Here is a 26,055-nt window from a genome sequence, read left to right on the forward strand (position 1 = left end):
ACTTCTCCTGTCCTAAATCCTTCATTCTCTCCATCTAGCAGTCAAATAAATCCCAGGAAATACACGGAGTGTTCCTTGTCCTGAAGTATAATACCCATCCTTGTAATATACTACATGGCCTTATCTTTATCCTTACATTTAGGAATTTCTAATATTTCTCCCTCTTTTGTTGCTTCAGGTGCCAAATAAAACAAAATGCTTCATCAAACCAATGACATACATCATGTGTCAAGTATCTGCCTCAAAGCAACTTGTTGCATACTCTTTACTTCTATATACACGCTCATAGTTTCTTAATATTTACTAGAAATCAGAATGCAATTCTTTAATTTTTATGTTCCCCTTTGTACATCATGTGTCACCTTTAATTCTTTGTTCATCTTAGTTACCATGAAGTTTTTCATTTATTTACTTGCTTCGTAGTTACTTTGAAGAGTAAAACGTAGATGAGATGCAGTATACTGTTAAGGTTTTCTAATACCACGGGGAGCGTTTCATTTGTTTTTAAAGTTTAGGCCATTGCAAGAAATTTGCTCCTTAAAATTCTACTGACACTTATTCTTAATTTTTTTAAGAGACAGCTGTAACATTGTTTACAAACGTATAAATACCATCCCAGCGAGAAACTAGCTTTGTGCTTCTGTCATAAAAGAGACACAGGTTTCTAACAGGAAATGGAAAAGGGAGAACTACTGAGTCAAGTGCAAACTCCCCGCCAGGCAGAGAGCAGCTGACTCTGTAGAACCGTCCCTTCCCGTCTCCCTCCACACCTTGCCTCCTCCAGGCCCAACCCCATTCCACCAGCACCCCGCCCCAGGCGCACAGGCTAGGACTGAAAGGCAGGGACTAAGGTGACAGCTGACTCTGCCGGGGCGGAGTGCGTGTCCTCCCACCGTGCTGGCGCTGAACTGACTGTCCGCTGCCAAGGGAAGTGACAGCCGCAGCCAGGCTCTCAGCCAGCGGCCGGGCGCCCCGCGGACCATGCTCTCCAGTACGCAGAACTCGGGCGGCTCCTATCAGCGGGTCCGCGGGGGGGCTTGATGCACAGGTAAAGTTCTCTGGTCCTTAGGGGAGAGGAGAGGCGGGTCGTGGGGACCACTGTGGGTGCACGAGTGGAAGTGGGGAGAGGTGAGTCCTCGAACCCTGAACGTGGACTGACGAGCCCTTGTTTCAGTAGCCAACACACACGGGACAGACAGACCGGCGTACACACTCAATCCTGAGAGCAGAGATGAGAGATCGGGGTGGGTGCAACTTGAACCAGAGGAGCTCAGTCTTGGTAGGGCTGGAGGAGAGGAAGAGGCATCTTTGTTTGAAGAGATAAGTAACTCCCCCACAAGCAGAAAGCGTGGATGGGCCTGTCATCGCTGAAGGAACACAGGTTGGAGCGGAATTCTACAACCAGTGAATGATCCCATTAAAACCGCAGAGCACTGGGGATTCATAACACTCAGTGTGAATTTTGGGACCCAGGTCTGGGGCAAATCCAGAAACTTCAGACACTTAATTGTGCTCTCCTCTGGCGCACTATAACTCATGCTTCTACAATGGGAGTCACGTGCTAACGCGGTAGTCAGAGAAATGAGCCCTACATTTGAGTATTAGCAACAATTCCCCTAACAAAAGTTCCATTTGTTTCGCTTATTATCACTATACAAGACATGGGCTTAGAAACAGCCCTGTTGTCCTAACAAATAAAAAATATATAATTCCGATTTAGGGGACTTGTTCTAATCCTGGCTTTTTTAGTAACTCTGAGTGAGTGTCAAATATATGTGACATCTATTCTGATCACATACAAAATCAAACTATAAATTTATTTAAAATTAAGTTATATGTAAAGTACTTTTATAAAAATCTATAAGATAGAAGGGCTGAATAAGTTCCTTGAAAATGTGAAAAAGCTCCATCACTATAGCATGCCTTTTTTTACTGTACCCTAGAGATGGCAGGCTCAATTGAGCAAACTGGTTTAATATCATTAGTGTAACAGCCAAGGTGATCAAAGGCAGTAAATTATAAACTTGTAGTTGAAAAATTATAAAACTCAATTTTGTCACCCCAAATTCTAGTCGACTCTTCCTTTAGTATTCAAACACCGTTTGTTTCCTTGATTATTATTCAACTTTGATAGCCTTCATAGATCAGGAATCCACTTAAACAAGGTTGAAAATCTTCATTTTAATTTCATTCTTTATTTGTTATTTCTATGATGCCAATTTTTTTAAAAAGTTGATGGTAGCCAGGCACAGTGGCTCACGCCTGTAATCCCAGCACTCTGGGAGGCCAGGCATGGAGGCATGCTCATGCAGTCCCAGCTACTTGCGGGGGCTGAGGTGGAAGGATTACTTGAGCTTGGGAAATTGAGGCTGCAGTGAGCCATGTTCGCTCCACTTCACTGAAGCCTGGGCAACACAGTGAGACACTATCTCAAAAAAAAATTGATGGCTTCAAAATGTATAAAAAACCTCTGCTTACTTACATATTGACTTCATATTTTTAATACAACAGATCTCAGGTAAAAATCCCTATGTAACTATAAGCTAAGAACATACCTTTTTAATTGAATTTTTATGGCTAACATGGTGACCTGTGAATAGATGCTTCTAAATATTTTTTGTTGATAGTGATTAGCATCCATCCATTCATTCAGTCAGTCATCCAAAACATGTTTATTATGAGCTGGCCCTGGGCCTTGAGAAACTGGAGATTTCTCCAGAAGCTAGCGATACAGAGATAAACCAACTATAGTTTCTGTCTTCCAGCAACACTAAATCTAGTAAGAGAGAAGCACCTTCCAGGAAATAATGAGAGAGTTGGGTAATATGAGGGTAAATTCTGTGAGCGCCAACCTGAAGGAGTCCTTAAGTCCTCCCTGAGGAGTATGTTAAGGTTGCTCGGGTAATACAGAACCTGTTTCAGAGCCTTGGACTGGAGTGAGAGGACAGAAATTACAAAAGGCACTGAAACCTGAATAGGATGGAAGCACAAAAGCCAGGAGAAGGGAGGCAGAAGGATGTGGGCAGTAGGAAAGGTCTAAGTAGTGAAAAACAGTGTTGCATGGGTACAGAGTTGAGATTGTGGATTTAGAACTGGAGTATAGAATAAACTAAGTGGTTTAGATCTTGTTTCCAATACTTGGTTGCAAGATCTTAGGTGAGTTTCTTAAAACTCTGGGTGTTAGTTTCCCTTTCTATAAAATAGGGGTGACAGAAATTATTCCACCATAAAGGTATTTTACATTTAGTGAAATAATATACTTAGTACAGAATTTAGCATCTTTTAAGTGATTAAAAAAATGTAAGTTTTATCTGTCTGGGCGCCATGGCTCACACCAGTAATCCTAGCAGTTTGAGAGTCCAAGAGGGGTGGATCACCTGAGGTCAGGAGTACGAGACCAGCTTGACCAACATGGTGAAACCCCATCTCTACTAAAAATACAAAAATTAGCAGAGCCTGGTGGCAGACGCCTGTAATTCCAGCTACTTGGGAGGCTGAGGCAGGAGAGTCGCATGAACCTGGGAGGCAGAGGATGCGGTAAGCCAAGATTGCACCACTGCACTCCAGCCTGGATGACAGAGCAAGACTCCATGTCAAAAAAAAAAAAAAAAAAGTAAGTTTTTTTGTTTTTTTTTTCTAGAAGTTTTCCCTTCTCCATGAGCATCTACTTTCATTTTCCAGTAATTTCCTCCACTATTCCCAAAATCCCCCTATAAAATCCACATAGGAAGCTTCTGAAATTAGGCATTATGGGATATAAGTAAACACAGCAATCTGTCACACAAACCGTATTGCCATGAGGCCACATCTCAACATTAAACCCAAGGAAGTTTGAAAACAGCACACTTCAGAACCCCAGCTGTGCTATGATCCAGTGGTCTAAATACTTCTTGTTTTTCTGCCATAAACCAGAAGTAACAGGACCTCCATTCTAGTGAAAATTGCTCTTAAGTCAGCAATGTCAAGGTATGTTTGTGGAATGCCTACTATAAGCTCAATAGTAAATAAATACAATAGATAATAAAACAGCTTAAACAAGGTCTGTAGTGGACATGGGGACACAAGAAATGAGAAACTCACTTGGGGTCAATTAGGTCTGCAGACCAGAATTGCTGTCAGATTGAGAACAAATGAGTTAGAAAGATGATAAATATTTAATGGAGAAGACGGGAGTAAATTAGAACATTCAAAGATACTCAGAATTGTCATGTTCTATTTTTCTACATAGAAATTACTATGTGCAGTATATAATCAACTCAATGAGATCCATGATATGAATTCAATAATTATGAATGTATTGAAAAGTCATTTGCACATTCTTGGTGCTTGGTAAGGATTAACTCCCTTCATCAGACTTTTTTTTTTTTTTTTTTTAAACCTGGCTGCTATTCCTTCTGGGAAGGAAAGTATAGTTGGACTTTACTGTGCTTCAGCATAAGATACCTGGTTCACATCTAAGGAGGCTATGCACCAGAAAATATAAAGGGCGTCACATAAGATGCTTTCACATGAAAAAACGGTCCTAGAGGGAATGTTAAACCAAGTACTGAGTTCTTAGTCTGCTAAAGTAGCCACCTGCAGTAGCTTTGCAAGGCTTAGGTGCCTCAGACAACAACCATGCTATTTAGTTAATTATTCTTTGGGTCAGTTGGATTGTGTCCTGGTTTGGGTCAGTTTGACGGATAACTCCTGCGCTCTTTTATGCATAGGATTGTTGTGAGAACTAAATACAATGACAGTAATTCTACAATGATTGTAGAATCAGCTGGCAGATGGGCTGGTAGGCAGATAATCTAGAACCACGTTATTCCCATATCTGGCAGTTTTCAAGCTATTGGCCTGGTAATAGACCATCAGATGAGTGCCTTAGTTCTCCTCCACGTGATCTGTCATCCTTCAGCAGCCTAGCTCCAGCTCAGTCACATGGTGCACTCAGTGTCCTAAGCGCAGCAGGAGCCAAAGCATTAAGGCTTCTTGAGGCTTAGAATTTCAATGTCACTCCTGTTGTATGTCTATGACCAAAACAAGACACAATGTCAGCCCAGATACAAGGGATGGGAAATAGATTCCACCTCTTGATGGGAAAAGCTGCAAAGAATTGGTAGCCATTTACAGTTTTCCACAGAAATATATGTGTTTCGGCTATCAATCCGATCCTTTCATTGGTAGCAAATTATCACATTAGCAACTCCCTGTGAAATTTGAACTTATGACCTAAAATATGTCCTCCAGGTTAATTAGAGAATTTTTAGAATATTTTTTCCAATAATTTATGTACTTGTTTTCAAATAATATGTTGGTAACAACAGTGATGACAATTTTATTGTTCATATATTTGAGTCATTGTTTTGGGCTAATGGTATGATAAGTATTTTATATTTATCATTATATTAGTTCTTGCAACAATCTTATAATGATAAATGCCATTTTGGTAAATTGTGTATATCTTAAATGATTTATATTATATAATTTGTTATAACACAGAGAACAGATCTGGCGTCAAATACATTTTCTCATCTCTACTTTGGGCATTTTGTTGTATACGATGAAATTTGGATTTAGTCATTCCTTCTAGCTTCAGAATTTTTTAAGTTGGTAAACACTGATTATGGAATCAGAACTGAGTTAGAGAAGATCACTAGGAAATTTCTTAAATGTTGGACAGTTTCTGAAAATCAAAATTAACTTGGTGACCAGTCTTACTTTTTAAAATGCAAGGAGATTGATGCTGACTATAAAAACATAAAATGGTTATTTTTGAGTCCTCTATTTTTAAACCTCTTTTCTCTTGATTAAACCAACACAGTAAATGGGAAAACTTTATGGAAATGTTATAACCCACCCCAAAATATCATGTAATTGTGACAAATATGTAATTGTGTATATAATTTTTAAAATATGTAAACACACACAGAAGTACACCAAATAACTATGATATTCTCTTTTCTATTTTTCAGAAAAAGAAAACTATCTTTAGCAATTTAAATACTTACATTTATCTTATATATACATATACATATATAATACCTATGTGTATACATTATTCACTTATACTGTCATATAATTGTGTTAATGTAAATAGACAATATGGGCTAAGTCCAAAGAACTGTCCCACTGTATGTGTACATATATATGTATATGTATGTATATTGTATATGTATATATGTATACAAATACATATAATTGTAAATTTACAGTTCTAAAATCTATGTATATGTACATATACATACAATTTTCCTTCCCAACATGATTTACTGCTACATGCACCATCGTAATGTTGAGAGAAATCTTGAAATTCCTCTAGTCCAACCACCATACAAGAATATCTTCACTTAACTATATTTCTTAAGAATTATGATACCAACATATCCGTAACTCTTAGTAGAATAAATCATTTCAGATTTACCCCCGACAAAAAATATTTCAATTGTAAATTTAAAACATTTACTTTATACACTACTCTATATTTTTTCTTTTCAGAAATGCAGTCCAGAGAAAAGTGCCTCATTTTTCAGTAAAGTGACATATTCCTGGTTTAGCAGGTAGGAATTTTACTAATATATTTGTAGTGTACCACACTGAAAAAGATCCCAAGGGAAATGACACCTGAATTTCCTTTAATCTCAAAGTGAATAGTTGTACAAAGTTGTCTCATATTACTTATTACACAGAAATCACAGGTAAAAATATACTAAATAGTTCCACAGATAACAGTACTAATATTCCTCCAATATGTCTGTCTCTTTATTGGGTTTTCATCTCATTACCACTAGGGAAGAACAGAAAAATGAACTTCTTTTTTAGCATCAAGTATATGCTATCCACTTTGTGTTTATTATTTCATTTAATTCTCCTCCAAGTGCTATGAGAAAGGCATTTGCATGAAAAAAATTTAGGCTCAGGAAAGGAAAGCACCTGTCCATTGATACCCATGTAGGAGTAAGTATGTGTTTTAAACTAATTTCTGATGAGTTCATGTTTCAAGCTTTATTTTTGCTATGTCAATCTACTTTTTATTAGAAATGCTCTCTTTTATACTAATATATGCTATTATTAAAAAACACACACACACAGCCCTAAGCATTTTATAAGACATATATTATGGTTTTTCTCATAGAATAATTCACCCATAACATATGTTGAGGGCTCAGAATTTCTTCAGGAGATACCATTGTGAACTCTGATTTTTAACACAGAAATTAAATGGTATTGAATGGGAAGAGTTGATGTTTTCTTATTTTATAAATTCAGAAGCTTTCTTTAGAAATGTATTTCTTTTTCCCCCATAACAGAAATTCCATAATAATATGAAGTTAAATTTGTGTTTCTAGCTTTATGCCCCTTGCTCTGCAGTTCACAGACACAAAACTGCTCAATTTTATCTACAGATATGTTCCCAAGAGTGGATTAATCTTTTAAAAAATGATTAGGTACTAGATACCCCAAACTCAAATAGTCTTTAAAAATGCAGAGATAAATGAGTTAGTTTCTGTCTTCTAGGAATTCATAGTAGAATTAAAAAGATTAAAAAGTATACCACCATTACAAAAAAAGGGAAAAGGCAACATAAGCGTAATTGACAAACACAAATTTTCAGTAATATCATCTAATCAAGTTTGCACAATTAGGGACTATTTCAGATACCAATGCTTTCACTTAACATTTAAAGATGTGTAGGAGTGAGAAACGTGGTATCCCAAATTGAGCAAATACTATGTGAAAACCATACAATAAAAGGTGGGAAAGAACTGGCTGTGAAGTTCAGATGTGGTGAAAAACTGTGGGTTCAGACTGAGAAATTTTTAATTTTTGAGATACTTATTGAAGGGGTGGGTTGCCCCTCCACACCTGCGGATGTTTCTCGTTAGGTGGAACGAGAGACTAGGAAAAGAAAGAGACACAGAGACAAAGTATAGAGAAAGAAAAAGGGGCCCAGGGGACCGGAATTCAGCATACGGAGGATCCACGCCGGCACCAGCCTCTGAGTTCCCTTAGTATTTATTGATCATTATCGGGCGTTTTCCGGAGAGGGGGACGTGGCAGGATAATATGATAATAGTGGAGAGAAGGTCAGAAGGTAAACACGTGAACAAACGTCTCTGCATCATAAACAAGGTAAAGAAAAAACTGCTGTGCTTTTGATATGCATATACATAAACATCTCAATGCCTTAAGGAGCAGTATTGCTGCCAGCATGTCCCACCTCCAGCCCTAAGGCGGTTTTCCCCTATCCCAGTAGATGGAATATACAATCGGCTTTACACCGAGACATTCCATTGCCCCGGGACGGGCAGGAGACAGAAGGCTTCCTCTTATCTCAACTGCAAAGAGGCGTTCCTTCCTCTTTTACTAATCCTCCTCAGCGCAGACCCTTTACTGGTGTCAGGCTGGGGGACGGTCAGGTCTTTCCCTTCCCACGAGGCCATATTTCAGACTATCACATGGGGAGAAACCTTGGACAATACCTGGCTTTCCTAGGCAGAGGTCTCTGTGGCCTTCTGCAGTATTTTGTGTCGCTGGGTACTTGAGGTTAGGGAGTGGTGATGACTCTTAAGGAGCATGCTGCCTTCAAGCATTTGTTTAACAAAGCACACCCTGCACAACCCTTAATCATTTAACCCTGAGTTGACACAGCACATGTTTCAGGGAGCACAGGGTTAGGGGTAGGGTTACAGATTAACAGCATCTCAAGGCAGAAGAATTTTTCTTAGTACAGAACAAAATGGAGTCTCCTATGTCTACTTCTTTCTACACAGACACAGTAACAATCTGATCTGTCTTTCTTTTCCCCACACTTATGAAGCATCACATGTACAGGAGTTTGGATATGTGACTTCCAGGCTTAGAATAAACCTTTGACTATAGATATGGATTTGGGAGTCACTGACTAGAGGACAGTAGTTGAAACCATGCGTATGAATGAGATTGCCCAGAGGAAGAACCCATTGAATAGGCTGAACAAATGGAACATTGGTAATCCTCAGTATTTAAATGGCAAGAGAAAGAAGAGTCTACAAAAAAAGCTAAGTAAAGGTGTTCCGAGTATATTATAAGAGAAGTATCTGATGAAATAGTATGAGTGACAGGTAAGAAAAGAGAAACTGTCAAGAAAGGAGAAAAATAAAGTGGTCAATAGGGCCAAATACTGCAAAGGGGTGAATTAAAATAATAACTAAATATTCTCCATTAAATTTGGCAACATGAAGATCACTGGGGAGTTTTTCAAAGCAATTGAAGTAGAAAATGTATATACTTGTGAGCAAATACTTGGGCAGAAGGGGTTAAATTGTGATAAAATTTCCAAGTTACACAAATCTAAGAATCTCTTAAAGAGGATGGCAAAACTATGTAACATTAAGCAGCACACTAGAAAAGAGAAAGCATAGCTAGAAATGTAAATGTGAGCTATTTACAGTTAATGATTTTAATGCTTCAAATTTGTATATGTATAGAAATGTTTTCCAAACCTGAATTTTGTTTATGGGGGAGTTGAGAGGAAGAGTGACACCTACCCCAGCTTTAGAAAATTCCAGTCTCGGGCGGGCGCGGTGGCGCACACCTGTAATCCCAGCACTTTGGGAGGCCTAGGCGGGCGCATCGTGAGGTCAGGAGATGGAGACCATCCTGGCTAACACAGTGAAACCCCGTCTCCCCAAAAAAATATATTAAAAATGAGCCGGGTGTGGCGGCGGGCGCCTGTAGTCCCAGCTACTTGGGAGGCTGAGGCAGGAGAATGGCGTGAAGCCGGGAGGCGGAGCTGGCAGTGAGCCGAGATCGCGCCACTGCACTCCAGCCAGGGCGACAGAGCGAGACTCCATCTAAAAAAAAATAAACAAATAAAAATCAAAAATAAAAAATTCTAATCTCATTTTAAATCCATAGGTATCACAGAATTTAAGTAATGCAAATAAAATTAATTTTAAATAAATGTAGTTTTAAAGTTTGATTATCAAACTATAAAAACTATATGCATATGTATTAAATATTGCAAACATTATTTTAGCATTCCTAAAGACGCTGAAATTAAATTTAATAAGCAAGATAAGACATAGCAAATCTTCAAATATGACAACCTAGTATTTTGAAATCCATATCTTAAGTCAATCAAACAAACCATCAAGCTCTGTGAATATCACATTTATTTTCTGTTTAATTTGAATATCTCATAATTAGATACAAAATATTTTCATAGGATGTTGTTATCCAGAACTGTCATTGGCATGGATCTAATCTGATTTCTTATGTGGTGACTAAACAATTGTATTTGAAACCTAACTATTGTTTAAGAGAACGTCCCTTTGAAGACAAAGAATAATTGTATTCTCCGATCTATTTTTGGAGTTACAGAATAGTGTCAAATTATTTCCTAGAACAAATTCAAGCATCAATAATTGTATGAATAACTCAATTAAAATGTGCTCAGATGACACAATAATTAAAAAATTATATACTTATCAGCCTTAATTCCTAAGACAATAGCTATCTAGATCATTCTGATGATCAAATAATTACCAAGCCTTTATTAGCAAATATAATCTGTCACCAGTGTATAATAATCATGGCCAGAGATATACATGGAAAAATCTAGTAAGAGTTTTCATAGGTCACAATCGTGTCATTATTTTAACCAGATACACTATTCAATATGTCCTTTTTCCCACATACTAAAAAAATTTGTACATTAAACAACTTTCTCCCAACCTATAATTTTTGGCCAGATTGATTTCTTTCCTTTTCCCATAACATTTCCTCTTTCCAGAAATGGTTTTTTGTTTTGTTTTGTTTTTGTTTTGAGATGGAGTCTTGCTCAATCGCCCAGGCTGGAGTGCAGTGGTGCGATCTCGGCTCACTGCAAGCTCCGCCTTCCAGGTTCACGCCATTCTCCTGCCTCGGCCTCCCGAGTAGCTGGGACTACAGGCGCCCGCCACTACACCCGGCTAATTTTTTTTTTGTATTTTTAGTAGAGACAGGGTTTCACCATGTTAGCCAGGATGGTCTGGATCTCCTGACCTCGTGATCCACCCGCCTTGGCCTCCCTTCAGAAATGTTTTAAAAGGTTATTTATAGCAATAAAATTGATAATGCTACTATATATTTGTACTTTCTAAGTATTCAAATATTACTCATCTATAAAAGTTATATTTCAGCTCATCTTCCTAACAGAATGCCACTGTTTTTCTATTCTGTTCACATGAGTTGGTTGAGATATTTATGCACATTTAATAATTCTAAATATAGTCAAAATTCTCTCTAAGATAATAAAATTTAAGAGTGGAAATTGTATTAGTCAGTTCTCATGCTGCTACGAAGAAATATCCGAGACTGGGTAATTTATAAGGGAAAGAGGTTTAATTGGCTGACAGTTCCACAGGGCTGGGGAGGTCTCAGGAAACTTACAATCATGGCAGAAGAAGCAAACACGTCCTTCTCCACCTGGCAGCAGGAAGAAGTGTCAAACAAAGAGAGAAAAGCCCCTCATAAGACCATCAGATCTTGTAAAAACTCGCTCACTATCATGAGAACGGCAGCATGGGGTAACCACCCCTATGATTCAGTTACCTCCCACTAGGTCCCTCCCATGACATGTGGGGATTATGTGAACTGCAATTCAAGATGAGATTTGGGTGGGAACAAAGCCAAACCATATCAGAAGTAATACATTTCACTGTCTGCTTTTTGCTAAGTTAGCCCTGGTTTATTTTACATATAAAACACCATCACCAGTCTCTGAAGTTCTTAATGTTTAACTGCCTGTAAAAATGAGAAATTAATCCTGCTCTGCCAGCTTTGGGGAGTTGTGAGAATCAAATTCATTGATGTGAATGTCCTTTGAAAAGAAACATCATTCTAAAAATATGAGATACATGTGTAAACTGTATTATCGTTTTAGGAATAAAGCCCACAGGTTGATGGGACCTAGTATGTGTTACACATTTCACTTACTGAGAGGGCCAACTCTTGGTCCTCATTGTTTCCCAAAAAGCTGCCTCAACATTTGATTTAAATAAATACCACTTCGTTATCACTTCCTTGCTTATTCTTTTTCCAAACTCTTGTGTGGGAAGGTAGGGCCAGCCATGTGATCAGAGTCTGTTAGAAGAGAGCAAAAGATAGTGGAGGGGAACACACATCTGGGAAAAAAGTCAAGGTAGTTAAACCACTAAGCCATGAGAGTCACAATCAAGTCAGCTTAAGTGTCACTTTTAGATGCTGCATTATTTGGGGACTCAGCATGAAAGCAAGAGGTCTCTTTTCCCTGAACCGAAACCGCTGAGTTTTGCACAGTTCTAACTCAAAATGCTGAGGCAGTAAATGTTATTAAAAATGCTTTTCTAAAAGTCAATGCAGTCTTATTTTGAAAATGAATATTTATTTCATGGAATGAAATAGAACTTAATATGACAAGAAAGTAGTTTATTGCTTAATATGTTTTTAAAAGTGCACTGCAGGAAAATGTCCAGCATATTTGAGCCAACAGAAACATGATTACGGAAAGTCCCTTCTTATTACATTTAAACATTTTTGTTAGATATGAATTGTGGTAAGATATTATGTATTATACTAAAAGTAAAATAAAATCTAGTGGAATCTTTTGTTACCATAGGGTTTAAATTCATCCCAGAGTCAATCAATTGAGATTATTTAGTAACAAGGCCAATGAAAGCAGTCCCAATTTGGAGTAGTTTAAGGCATTGTTACCGCCTCTTCGGTTAATACACTTTATATGGACAGAACTTAGGCCAGTCAGAAGGCCTGGATTTAAATATGGGTTTAATTTCTTATTGAACAAGTCATGTCACCAAAGTCACAAACTATATCTGATTTAAATCACTTCAGAGTGAGTTTAGCTTCAAGTAACAGAATAGCCAGATAATAATAGTTTAAACAAACAAGTATTTATTTTCTTATGTTATTGGAAAGAGGGTGTTACTGAAAATAGGTTGTTGAACTATTGCAGAAATGTTACGAAAGGCCCAGGCTAGGTCGGTCACAGTGGCTCACACCTGCAATCCCAGCACTTTGGGAGGCCAAGGCAGGCTGATTACTTGAGGCCAGGAGTTCAAGCCCAGCCTGGCCAACAGGGCAAAACCCTGTCTCTACTAAAAGTAGAAAAACTAGCCAGGAATGGTGGTGTGTGCCTGTAATCTCAGCTACTCGGGAAGCTGACGCATGAGAATTGCTTGAACCCAGGAGGCAGAGGTTGCAGTGAGCAGAGATTGCTCCACTGCACTCCAGCTGGGGCAACAGAGCAAGAGTCTGTGGGAAAAAAAAAAAAAAACAAAAGGCTCAGGCTTTTTCAGTCTTTCTGCTTCCCATCCTTATTATTTGGCTTTTTTATCCGTAGTGGCAAAGATGGCTTTTATATCTCAAAGCATCATGGCTTCAAAGGACAAAAGGGAAAGAGAAGGGAGGCAACATGTTTTCTCCTTTTGAAGTTCTGTGCTTTCATTTGAAAAAGAAAGTTCTTCCTAGCAGATATTGGCTTGGGTATTGTTAGCCATAACTCAGTTAAATTATTAATCCCAAGCAGAGGGTAATGAGAGTACCAGGACTGGATTAGATCAATTATAATTCATAACTCTGTGGCTAAAATAAGACCTTACCATGAGTTCAAGAGATTTTCAACTGAAGAAATATCAGATCCCTGTTAGCAGAAAGATGGTAGAGCAGAGCAGAGCTGTGGGTAAGTACAATTCATTCTCTCTCACGGTAACTTCTGTGGTAAAACTACACTATGCATCTTGTTTGCCTCCCAGTTTAGACCCATTGTTCTTGCATAATTATTTGCAGTGTCACCTGGGATAAGCTCATTGAATGGAGGAGGGTGGAAAAACTAAGAGGCTGGTGGAGACTTGCCTTGCTTCTTAAGGCATCAATTCAGAAATTGCACTCTCACATTGGCTCATATTCTGTTGGTCATAAGGCCAAGGCCAGAGCTTATGGGATAGGGACAAGTACTCCACATCCAGTTGTACAATCTATAAAGTCAAGTGGCAAATTGTACAGAAAGTCCTAGTAGAACAGAAGAAAATTGCAAATGCAGAGGTTGGATTCGTTTTCCCTCCAATAGAAGCCTAAAAGCCAATTTGGGTACTTGAGTGGTAAGGGTAATATTCTACTGGGAAAATTTGCTATATAAATTTTAATGAGCTGAGTGGTACATTTCCCAAATATAAGCTGAATAAATGAAGTCAGTGTTTCACTGAATAATTGGATGTCTAAACAGCATTTATAAAAACTATAAATGATTATTGCACATTATTGACCTCCAGGATAAAACTGTATGATTTGTTTAAACACATAATCTAGTCATTGTATTTTAATCAATAAAATAATGTAAAAATCAAAGAAAGTAATAAATGTATGACAATTTATTTTTAACTAGATTATTTGTTTTGCTGTCTTGTTTACCTTACTTTTTCATCTTTAGAGTAATTACTTTAGGCTATAAGAGACCTTTGGAAAGAGAGGATCTTTTTGAACTAAAGGAAAGTGATTCCTTCTGCACTGTGTGTCCCATCTTTGAAAAACAATGGAGAAAGGAAGTTTTAAGGAATCAAGACAGGCAAAAAGTAAAGGTAATTAATTATGAAGTTCTATAAACTCCTGAAGTAATTACTGCCTGACAACTAGATAAAGTTTTTTTCAAGTATGAGATACTATTATTAATATCGAAATTTGTAAAATGTGTGAAATGACAATCTATTTTTATAAGCATAATTTGTTGCTATTGCAGCCCATTTCTGTCTTCAAACTACTCAACATTCCTTCTCTTTAATGTTCAGGAGCAAATGTGTTGATATGCATGTATATATCTTTGGCTCCTTACCAGTGGTGACAAAGATAGCTTCTGTATCTCAGAGCATCATGTCTATTGGTCAAAGCAAATTATATGGTGGCCAAAATTGAAGTTTATGGGAGCAGGAGCAGACACTCCACCTCTAGCATCATATGCATATATATTATTTTCAGACTTCTCCAAAAGAAAATATAATTTGGAGATAAAAACTGTATTTATGTTAATTAAATAGTTTCAAAACTCACAAAAATAATAAAATGCAACTATTGCACTTGTCCCTTTATGGCATGTGGTATAAGTAACACCACCTACCATCTCAATGATATGGGTCATAATTTCAAGTTTAACTGATTTATTCCTTTCTTATTACCTTATTGTCTTTAGAGCAATATTGTTAATTGTATAATTAGTTTAGTTATATTTCATTTTATTAATATTAGTTGTGTCCAATTTTCTCATTGTTTCCATTTTCTTCAATTATGTAGGTATCTTGTTATAAAGAGGCACATATCAAGAAACCATCTCTACTCTATGCATTGTGGAACACCTTTAAATCCGTCCTGATTCAAGTTGCCTTATTCAAAGTGTTTGCTGATATTTTGTCCTTCAGTAGCCCACTCATAATGAAGTAAGTTAAAGTCTGGTGGGTTTTTTTTCCCTCCTCACAGATAAATGAAAAGTAAGTATTCTAATATAAAAGTTCTAATACAAAAGAGTAGAGAAGGTTCTTATTGCAAATATTATTAGGATGTAGACATGCTATTAGGGTTATCTACAATATAAATGGGAATTAGGATAATATAGTCAATATCTAATAAAGTCAACCCTGTACTAAGCACTGCTCTAAAATCTTATATTAATTTTATTAAGCAAGGGTTCGCCAGAGAAACAGAACCAATAGGATATATAAACCCAAATAAGAGGGGATTTATTATGGGAATTGGCTCTTGCAATTATGGAGGCCAAGAAGTCCCACAGTCTTCCATTTGCAAGCTAGAGACTCAGGAAAGACAGTGGCATAATGCAGTCTGAGTCCAAAGGCCAGGTAACCTTGAGTTCTGACGTCCACGGGCAGGAGAAGGTGGATATTTCAGCTCCAGGAAAGAGAGCTAATTCACTCTCTCTTTACCTTCTTGTTCTATCCAGGCCCTCAACAAATTGGATGAGGCACTATGCCCTGGGATCATCCTTACTCAGTCTACTGATTCAAATGCTAATCTCTTCCAGAAACAGCCTCACAGACACACCCAGACATCTGGTAGATGGTAAAACATTATTTAAATGTTATTGAACAGAAATAATGTTTTACCATCTCTTCACCAGTCAAGTTGACACGTAAAATTAACCATCACATTGGTAATCTCATTTAATCTTTACTACACTCCTGCAACGTAGACAGTATTATTACATTCAGTATTACAATGGCAGAAACAGACAGAAAGGGTGGAGTAATTTGTCCAAGTCCCCACAGCTAGAAAGTGCCAGAGTCGTAATTGAAATCTAGGAAGTCTCGCTTGAATGTATGCTTTGAAAAGGAAATGATACATATTTTCACTACGATACTTAGTTGTGGCCTTTTGAGAGTTGAGCTTTAACAGCCATGGCAATAACACACACACAAACATACACTCACACACACAATTACTATGTATAACATATATGAACATATATTATTATTACCTAATATATGTATATTTCTGTGCATCTCTATATCTAGATATAGACATAGTAAAATGACTTGAAACATTTCGATAATATCTACCTGCAATGGTTTACAGGCAGACAATGAAATTGATCTTTTGACTGTGCCACCTTTTTCAAGGAAACCTTGACTTATACCTAGCTGTCATATGAAGGAAATGCAAAGAAACATATATTTTATTAACTGGTGATTATATTTTTAGTATTGAAAAATTTCCAAGTTGTTAGAGTTTTTAATAACCATTTAATTCATGAAAATATCATTAATCCTGCATTACTTAGATCCCATATGATATTCAGGAATATATTCATTCAATATTTATTGAGCACCTATGCATGCCAAAACTGTTCTAGGTCGACTGCGGGGACAGAACAAAAATCAAAACAAAGAACCTGCTCTGATGACACTTAGAGGGGAGAGATGAAAGCCAAACAAATGAATAAACATAAATGATATCATCAGTGCTTAGGAACAAAGTAAAGTAGGGTAAGGGAATGCCAGTCTGAGGAGTTAGAAGTTACCATTTTATGTAAGGTAATTATGAAAGACATTGGTGATAAGGTGACATTTGGTCACAGTTCTGAAGGAAGTTAGGGAGGAAGCCAAGAAAATATCTATTGTGATTAAAGGTAGCAGGAAGGGCAAAAGTCATGAAGAAGCTCATGCTTGATATCTCTGAGGGCCTGCAAGGAGGCAAAGTGAGGTTGGAGCAGAGAGCTGGAAAGGTAAGACTGAGGTCAGAAAGGTGCAGAGATGAAAAGATTTTGAAGGACCTTATGAAATATGATGGGAATATTGGCTTTTAGTCCACATTAGCAGGGAAGAATTTGGAAGATTTTGAGCAAAAAAACAATGGTCTGCTTAGACTTAAGTCTTATAGGAATGACTCTGGCTGCTATGTGGGGAATAAAATCAAGACGTGCAAGAGTGGAAGAAGAAACACCAGTTAGAAGTTTGTTTGCGATAATCCAAGCAAAAGTTAATGGTGGCTTCAACTAGGTAGTAGCAATAAAGGTGATAAGAAGTGGTCAGACTCTGGTTGTGTTTTAAAGGTAGAGTTAACAGAATATACTGGTGGACTGAATGTAGGTTGAGAGAGGAAGCGAGAAGTTAAGGATGCCTTCAAAATTTTTGTTTAGATCATCAGGTAAATGAGTCAGCATATCCTGAGATATAGAAAATGAAAGAAAGACTAGAGAAGAGAATGGGGTTTGCTTCTGGACTGTTAACCTTGAAAGATCTATTAGCTATTGTGCAAGAAGGAATTAACATAGCAGGCCTGCCTATGGACTTTGGAAAGCCTGCTTATAGGAGTGGTCTTTGGCTGGCAACTGGAACTTACATTTCAGGAGGGTACCCACTACCCTAACTGATAAGAATGGTTCAATATTTCCAGGTTGTTTATACAACCAATACGGTTCATGGTGAATACCTGTTTTCCTTCTGGGAGTCTGGAATTTTGGTGTGTGTTAAGAAAAGGGTGCCCACTTGACGAGCCTCCAATAAAAACCCTGGATGCTGAATTTTTAACAAGCTTGCCTTGTAGACAACATTTCACATGTATTGCCACAACTAGTTGCTGAGAGAATTAAGCATTCTCTGTGTGACTCTACAGGGAAAGGACTTTTGGAGCTTGTGCCTGTTTCCTCCCAGACTTCACCCCGTATAGCTTTTCTTTTTTGCTGATTTTGTTTTGTATCCTTTCACCATAATCAATATAGCCATGAGGATAACTATATGCCGAGTCCTGTAAGTTATTAAAATAAATAATTGAGCTGGGGAGTCATCATGGGGATCCCTGACATGGGGCCGTCTAGATTAAAAGGTTGAGTAGGCCGGGTGTGGTGGCTCATGCCTGTAATCCCAGCACCCGGGAGGCGGAGGTTGCAGTGAGTCAAGATCGTGCCACTGCACTCCAGCCTGGCAACAGAGCAAGACTCCGTCTAAAAAAAAAAAGATTGAGTAAGAAATTGTCTATATACACCTGGTATTGGGAAAGATATAGGCTGGAGTGACAAACTGGAATTGTTCTAAATTGGATTGGGTATGTCAAGTCATTGTTCTGGCTGAAATCACCTTAACATATGTGAAGAAAAGTAAAGATGTCCTCAAAAAACAACAACAACAACAAAAAACTATCAGCTACTCCAATGTGTAGAGTTGGTGAAGATGAGGAAATTTATCAAAGGATATTGAGAAGCAGTGGCCAGCGCAAACACATAAAAATAAAAACAAGAGAGAATGGAACCAGAGAATCCAAGCAAGGTGTATATTGCTGTCAGAAAACTGTTCCTGACATTTTTCACCCCAAATTCTTTGTTGGTTCCCTTGTCTGTAGAAGTATAAGCCAAATGTTTCCTGGATTAACTGCCCCCTCCCCACATAATGACAAATCTCTTCCTCCCCTTGCCTCTGCCCCTCACCTCAGCATATCCCAGGAGTCATCATAGCACTATTTTATGTGTGACCAGAAATCTTTCTATCGGAGAAATTGGTCAGCATCTTCCTCTCCTGCCCTATTCTGGTTATCCAATGCTGGAAAACTAATCACATCACAATCTGGTGGCATTAAACAACAATTTTATTGTGTTCGTGATTTTGGTGGTCAAAACTTCAGGCAGAGACTGCTTTTCTCTGCTCCACCATGATTGTGACCTCGCCTGAGTGTCTAGAACAACTGGAGACAGCTGAAGCAGCTCAAATGGAGAAATATGGCTGGTGCTTTGGTTCTAACTGTAGGCTGAGTTGCCCTGGTTCTTCTCCCTGTGTGCTGGTTCTGGAATGCCCAAAATGGCTCCTTGACTCACACATCTGAGGCCTGCGCTAAGATGGCTGGAAATGGTCAGATCTCTCTCTCTCCTCTGTCCTCTCTCTCTCTCTCTCCACCCCACCCTCACCATCTCTCTCCTCTCTGTTTCTACAGCCTCTCTGAATGGTTAGCTTGAGAACAAAGGTCTTGGAGTAGTTAAATTTCCTACATGGCAGCTGGATTTCCCCAGAATGAGTATTACAAGAGGCTCAGACAAGTCTTCCCACGACATAGGCTTGGAAATCGCAGAAGGTCACTTCTGCCACATTGTTTTGGCCAAGAGATTGCCTAAATCAGCCCACATTCGAAGGGAAGGGAATTAGAGAAAAGAGGTTCAATTTCTCAACGAGAGGAGTAGCAAGGGATTTTCAGTCATACTCTGATTCCCCTTTGCCAATGACTGCTGCTCAAGAAACTTGAGAGAGAATCTCACCATGGCTATGGTCTTTCCTAAAATAGCAGTAGGTCATAGCAATTCAGTGTGTCTATGTTCCCTAAAAGTTGTACCTGAATTACTAAAGAATGTCTGTGGGGTACAGAACAGTCTCCTTTACTTTGTGAGACAATTTGCATCACACTGGTTTGATCAAACCTGCAAAACAAGAATTTTAATATTGCATTGCAACGAGTCACACCTTTCTCCCTGCCTGGGTGATGAAAGAGGCAAACTATCCTGTATTATTCAATCATTGTGTCCTTAGCTCTTAGCACAAAGTCTGGCACATAGAACCGAAATAAATTCCCTGAAAAAAATACAGAACAAATGGGACTTAACCCAAAGTTACAATTTTCCAAAGTACCCTTATTCTGCAGCAGCTGAAAAACCTTAAAATTTTCACAATAAGTAACAAATGAGTGATCAGAAAGAATTGCAGAGCTTGTATGATCATAATTTGGCCATAGAAGAACTAATTTTATAAGCTAATTTTCAGACTACATATATACATGTGTAGTCTCATATATATATACACACACATACATATGTAGAATATGTATATTTTGAGACTGCGTGTGTATATATGTACATATGCAGTCTCAAAATGTATATATGTACATATGCAGTCTCAAAATATATATATTCTTTTTATATGAAAAAGTTGCTGGAGAGGACTATCTTTAAGGATGAGAGCACACTGTCATATTATTATGACTCTTATGTGTAAAATAAAACATATAAAAGAAATACTTTTATTAATTTATTAGTAAAACTATACTTTCATTATTTACTACATACATTTCTTGTTGATTGTTGTGTTGGCTCTCTTCCTCCCTTTATGGATTTTACTTTAATATCAAACAAAAAATAAGTATTCATATCTAATATCATGAATATTGTTTTATGGTCTTTATCATGCCTTGGGCCCAGATTGTTTTTAATATTTCTTTAATATTTCTCAATTAATGTGTGTAGAACCACTACAGTGCCTGATTTTAGTCATTTAGTTGTTTTGTCTTTATGCAAAAGGAAAAAGTATAATTGTTAGATATATGCCCAATAAGAATAGTGCTACTCTTTCAGGAAATGTAATTCCTAGAACAGGAAGGCATTTAGCAATTGCTTTCATAAAAAGCAGGTGTCCCAATGGATGACATCAATTAAGGAATACAGAACTTTATGCTGTTATTATGTATATGTGGGGTGCGGGATAATTTAATAGTTTCATTGAGAATATATAATGCTCCAAATAATTGTTGATACCTAGAGGTTTTACTATTAGAGACACTTGTACATATTTTATTCTAAAGTCTGATTTTAATAAAGTTAATATTTTAAGTACTTGGTTAATAAAGCAATTTGAACAAGACAAGTTACTTTTAATTTTCCCACAGTAGCTGTCCAAATTGTCAACAAATAGATCAAAGCCTAGAAATTTACGCTTTACTTACCACTTAAAAATTTACACTTTTGGTTGGGTGCAGTGGCTCACACCTGTAATCCCAGCACCTTGGGAGCCCAAGGTGGGCGGATCACTTGAGGTCAGGAGTTCAAGACTAGCCTAGGCAACATGGCGAAACCCCGCCTCTACTAAAAATACAAAAATTAGCTGGGCATGGTGGCGCACATCTATAATCCCAGTTACTCAGGAGGCTGATGCAAGAGGATTTCTTGAGCCTGGGAGGCAGAGGTTATAGTGAGCCAAGAGCCCATCACTGCACTCCATCCTGGGCAACAGGCATGAAACCTTGTCTCAAAAAAAAAAAAAAAATTAAACTTTTATAAAGAATGATTTTTTAAATATAATATTTTTTGAGAAAAGGGTAGATATAGTCAAACCTAATTGCATATGGTTTCATTTTAGTTCTACTAACCTATGGATTCACTCAAAATGGCTCATTACAATGATATAGAACATTTTTGTATCTCCAGAGTTTACAGTGAAAAAGGTCCATTTATCAAACCTCTAATACTATACCTTTACATGTGAAATCGAAGGGACTACTAAATAAAACCCAAAACGGTAAGCCTGCAAAATAAATGACATGTTAACTTGTAGTATGTCACAGTATACGCCCAAATTGTTTTCACCATATTGCATGTGCTATATAGTCTTTTAAATTTAACACTATTTTCAGTCGCATTGATGCAGTTTTAAAAAGGTGAAATCATGCTTAAAATATTATTACCAGTGAACATCAGGCACTCTGAGTTTTAGACAATGTTTATAGTTGAGGGACTATCAGCCAAGATACTTGTAATTAGAACCATCCCCACTGTTTTTCTGCTCCCCAGCATTGGCCCTAATCATCCTGATCATGCTGTCACAAACTTAAGAGGAAATAAGGAAAAGGAGAGAAAAAAGAAATTGGTTATGAATAAAAGTGACAATAAAACATGAGATATAAATCAAGCTTAAAAAAGCAGCACCTGTGAGCCATACTAAAAGATCCCCTACTTACGTTCTGGTTGTCATGTTTCCCTGTATTTGATAAAACACATAATTTTGAGAAAAATAAAGTTTTAAATGTATCTATGTCTCGACTTTTCTGATGAAGTTATACCAGAAAAGTTAATTATTTGATGGGCCTGCCATGTGAAAACCAGAAAATAACCTCGTACTCACAAGCCAGTGGAAGGGATTCCTGATTTTACTAAAAAAAAAAAAAGAGAGGGCGGGGACAAATATCAAATTAAGCAAGTAAAGAAAAAGAACAGGTAGGAGTGTGTGTGTGTGTGTGTGTGTGTGTAACACTTTGACAATACTAAACTCTCATAAGCATTTAACACTTCAGATGTTTAACATTTCTGCCCCTTTCTCAATTTTTATGACGTGCAGGCAAATTATCATTTTCTGTGAACACAGCTCAGATTTTGGCTGGAATGGCTATGGCTATGCAGTGGCACTTCTTGTTGTAGTCTTTTTGCAAACTCTGATTCTTCAGCAATATCAACGTTTTAACATGCTCACCTCAGCAAAAGTTAAGACAGCTGTAAATGGACTGATCTACAAAAAGGTAAAAATTCCAATGAATCCCCATTCCTGGGTGGACTACTCCCTTATGTGCTTTAAAATAAGGGGACTAGAAAAATAGGGGAGTATATCAAAAAGTCCTTAGGAAATCCTTTGTATATACATTTGTTTTGCTTTAAAAGAACTTTGGCTCATCGATACTGGTTGCATTAATTTCTCTTTAGTGCATGTTCTCTCTCTCTCTTTCTCTCTCTCTGGTCTTTACAACTTCTAGTCAGCCCTAATCCATTACATTAAAGATAATCTTTGTTTAATCTTATGCCACCTAACTGCTACTCACAAAGTGAGTGGAATTGAATATTTTCATGGTTTTCTATATGTATGCATCAATAAAAGCTCTCCTTTTCACAATATTATTTTCAGTCTTCATATTACCTTTTCCTTTCTCCTCTGGGAACTTCATTTTTATGCAATAAAGTCACTCATTTTTATACTGTCATTCTCCGTTTCTCTCTTATTCTAAGTCCTGCCTCCCAAAGTTGGCTGATCTTTATTCCTGGCATAACCCTAAAGTTTAATTAGTCCTTTTTTTAAACACTACCTCTTTACCATGGAGGGTCTTTTATTTACAACATAATTATAAACAGTTAAAGAGCTTCCTCCCGCCCCTAGTTATCAAGTAATTATCCAAGCAACAAGTGTACTTTGTTCCCGCTTTGCACTCTGATTTAAATTGTAGGTTCATCAGGATTTGGAATAGAAATTTATTTAGCTGTTGTATCCATATCATATAAGACAATGACTTTTATACTTTATTAAAGTTGGATTACTGAATGAATGAATGAATGAATGAACAAGTGAGCCCCTGCTTTCCAAATAAATTGAGGGAAGTGTTAGCATACATAACAAACATGTGGAACTAAATGCAGATTTTATAGATCAGATGAACAGAAAATCTACAAGGGGTTTTACATAGTTAAGGAAGTTTTCACATAGGAAGTCTTGAAAAGGTCTTTGAGAGAGCTATTGACTTTGTGTAAGGGGAAGAAAGTATTATAATTTGGGCTGAGCTGGACATAAAGCATTACAGGCCATTTTGCTCTTTGGGCCACAATGGGGGCATGAAGTGGTTTTATGGATCTTGGAAAGCCAAGTACAAATTGAGCAGTAAATGGTAACTGAACTTGCAGCAGAGTTTAGCTCTGTAGAACTCAGTCCACATACAGAATTAGAGGGGCTGTCCCAGTCCTAATTCTAGAGGCAGTATGTGCTGCCTCCAATATGGAATAAAGATACAGAAGAATCTAGAAACTGGTTTGAATGCTAACACTTGTTTTGTTATATAGTCCATATGGAACAGGATTTTATTCCATGATTAGAGCATTGGAGTTTAGACATGAGATGTAGGTGGATTTACAAACATAAAAGACTAAACTGCCATGAAAGAGTGAATGTAGAAGCATAAAATGTGGAGCACGGATCACTTTCAGAGCAATAAACCACTCTGTGTGATAGTATAATCGTGAATGTATGTCATTATACATTTGTACAAACCCACAGAATGTACAACACCAAGAGTGAACCCTAATGCAAACTATAGACTTCGGGTGATAATGATGTGTCAATGTAGTTTCATCGGCTGTGACAAATGTACCCCTCTGTGGAGGATGCTGATAATGGGGGAGGCTATGAACATGCAGGATAAGGAGTATATGAGATTTCTTTGTACCTTTCTCTCAGGTTTGCTGTGAACCTAAAACTGCTCTAAATAAAAGCAGTCCTTTGTAGGGGCAGAAAGGTGTAATACCTCTTTTCATCCATCATAAGAGTTGCAGTGGACATTCCTATAGCAAAAGACAGGTTGAAAAGAGAAAAATAAAACAAGTTAATTTAATTAAAAATTACTTCTTCAGAAGTAAGACCCAATGATCCAGGGAAAACTGTCTATTCTTATGCTTAGGTTCTATAGAGAATAGACAGCAGTGTAGAAATGTGATCAGACAAAAGGGTGTGATCTAATAGTAAGGGACTGAGAGGAGAAACCCAGCATGGCCTTTCCATTCAAATTGTTCCTGGCCTCTCTGTATAGTATTCCTTTCCCTGGATATTGGACAGGACCCTTCTGGAATGATGGTCTTCAAGAGAGACGGGAAAAAGTGTTACCTTTCTAAGTTAAATGGGGCTTGTTTGAGAGGGGTTCTAGTTCTGTGACTCACTTTTGGAAAAAGGAAAGAAAGAGGAGTGGGAGACAAAAGGGCTTGAGAGGGTCAGAGAGACTTTGCTTCTGAGGCCTTCCCAATGTTCTTCAGTTCCAAGTGCTCAGTATGCCAAGGTGCCACATTTTGGGGTATCATGTTCTGAGTCCAAACACCTTAAATGTAAAAACAGAATGGACTGAAGTAGAAATTAGAGCAAGCTGTTAGAAATTAAAAAGAGAAACAAGTGTCATCATTGAGTCTTGCAAAGTGGGAATAGTGACTACAGGGGATAGACCTTGTATAGTTCCTTAAAGATTGTTTAAGATTAAGGGACACTGAAGGATCAAAGGAGTATTGCTATCAAGCCTACTCTGTGGACCCTGTAGTGGATATTACAGTGTAACAGGAGACACAAGTCTCTCTCCATGAGGTGAACAGGGATTGTTAAACTTCCCTTCTTCTTTACAGGTTTTAGAATTCCAGATGACTCATACTTGTCTGAAATTGGCCATACTTCATCAGGGACTTGTGACTAGAATAGGGTAAAGTTGGTCTCAGGTCCTTTTCTTGGTGAGGGGTTGTATTAGTCTATGTTCACACTGCTATATAGATACTATCTGATACTGGGTAATTTACAAAGGAAAGAGGTTTAATTGACTCACAGTTCTGCGTGGCTGGGTAGGCCTCAGGAAGCTTACAATCATGGTGGAAGGTGAAGGGGAAGCAAGGCACTTCTTACTTGGCAGCAAGAGAGAGAGGGAGAGCAAACGGGAAAGTGCCACTTTTAAGCCATCAGATCTCATGAGAACTCACTCACTACCATGAGAACAGCACAGGGGAAACTGCCTCCATGATCCAATCACCTCTCACCAGGTCCCTCCCTCGCCACATAGGGTTTATAATTCCAGATGAGATTTGGGTGGGGACACAGAACAAAACTATATCAGGGGTGCAGGTATCAGGATGTGCTTTGTTCCTTATCCATCCACAATTACTAGTGTAAGTTTGGAATAAAGTTCCGGGAATATCATTTTTAGGTTTGCAAGAAAGAACATGGGCCTCCTTCCACTTGATGACTTTAAGATTCTGTGGATCTCAAAACTCAGATTCTGTTACCCCTTAGTTCACAGGTGTAA

General features: G+C 37.8%; 1 protein-coding gene across 1 annotated transcript in view; it reads left to right on the top strand.

The window, feature by feature from the left end:
- Nucleotides 1–981: 981 nt before the first annotated feature.
- Nucleotides 982–26,055, top strand: part of LOC100985670 (multidrug resistance-associated protein 1-like) — a 92,821-nt gene continuing 67,747 nt past the window's right edge. Inside the window, 6 exon segments of the mRNA XM_008972543.4 lie at nt 982–1,029; nt 1,031–1,048; nt 6,481–6,542; nt 14,432–14,579; nt 15,286–15,428; nt 22,587–22,764. Of these exon segments, the coding sequence (XP_008970791.4) occupies nt 982–1,029; nt 1,031–1,048; nt 6,481–6,542; nt 14,432–14,579; nt 15,286–15,428; nt 22,587–22,764 (597 nt within the window).

Source organism: Pan paniscus, chromosome 22 (genome assembly GCF_029289425.2).
Source record: "Pan paniscus chromosome 22, NHGRI_mPanPan1-v2.0_pri, whole genome shotgun sequence".
NCBI classification, from domain to species: Eukaryota; Metazoa; Chordata; class Mammalia; order Primates; family Hominidae; genus Pan; species Pan paniscus.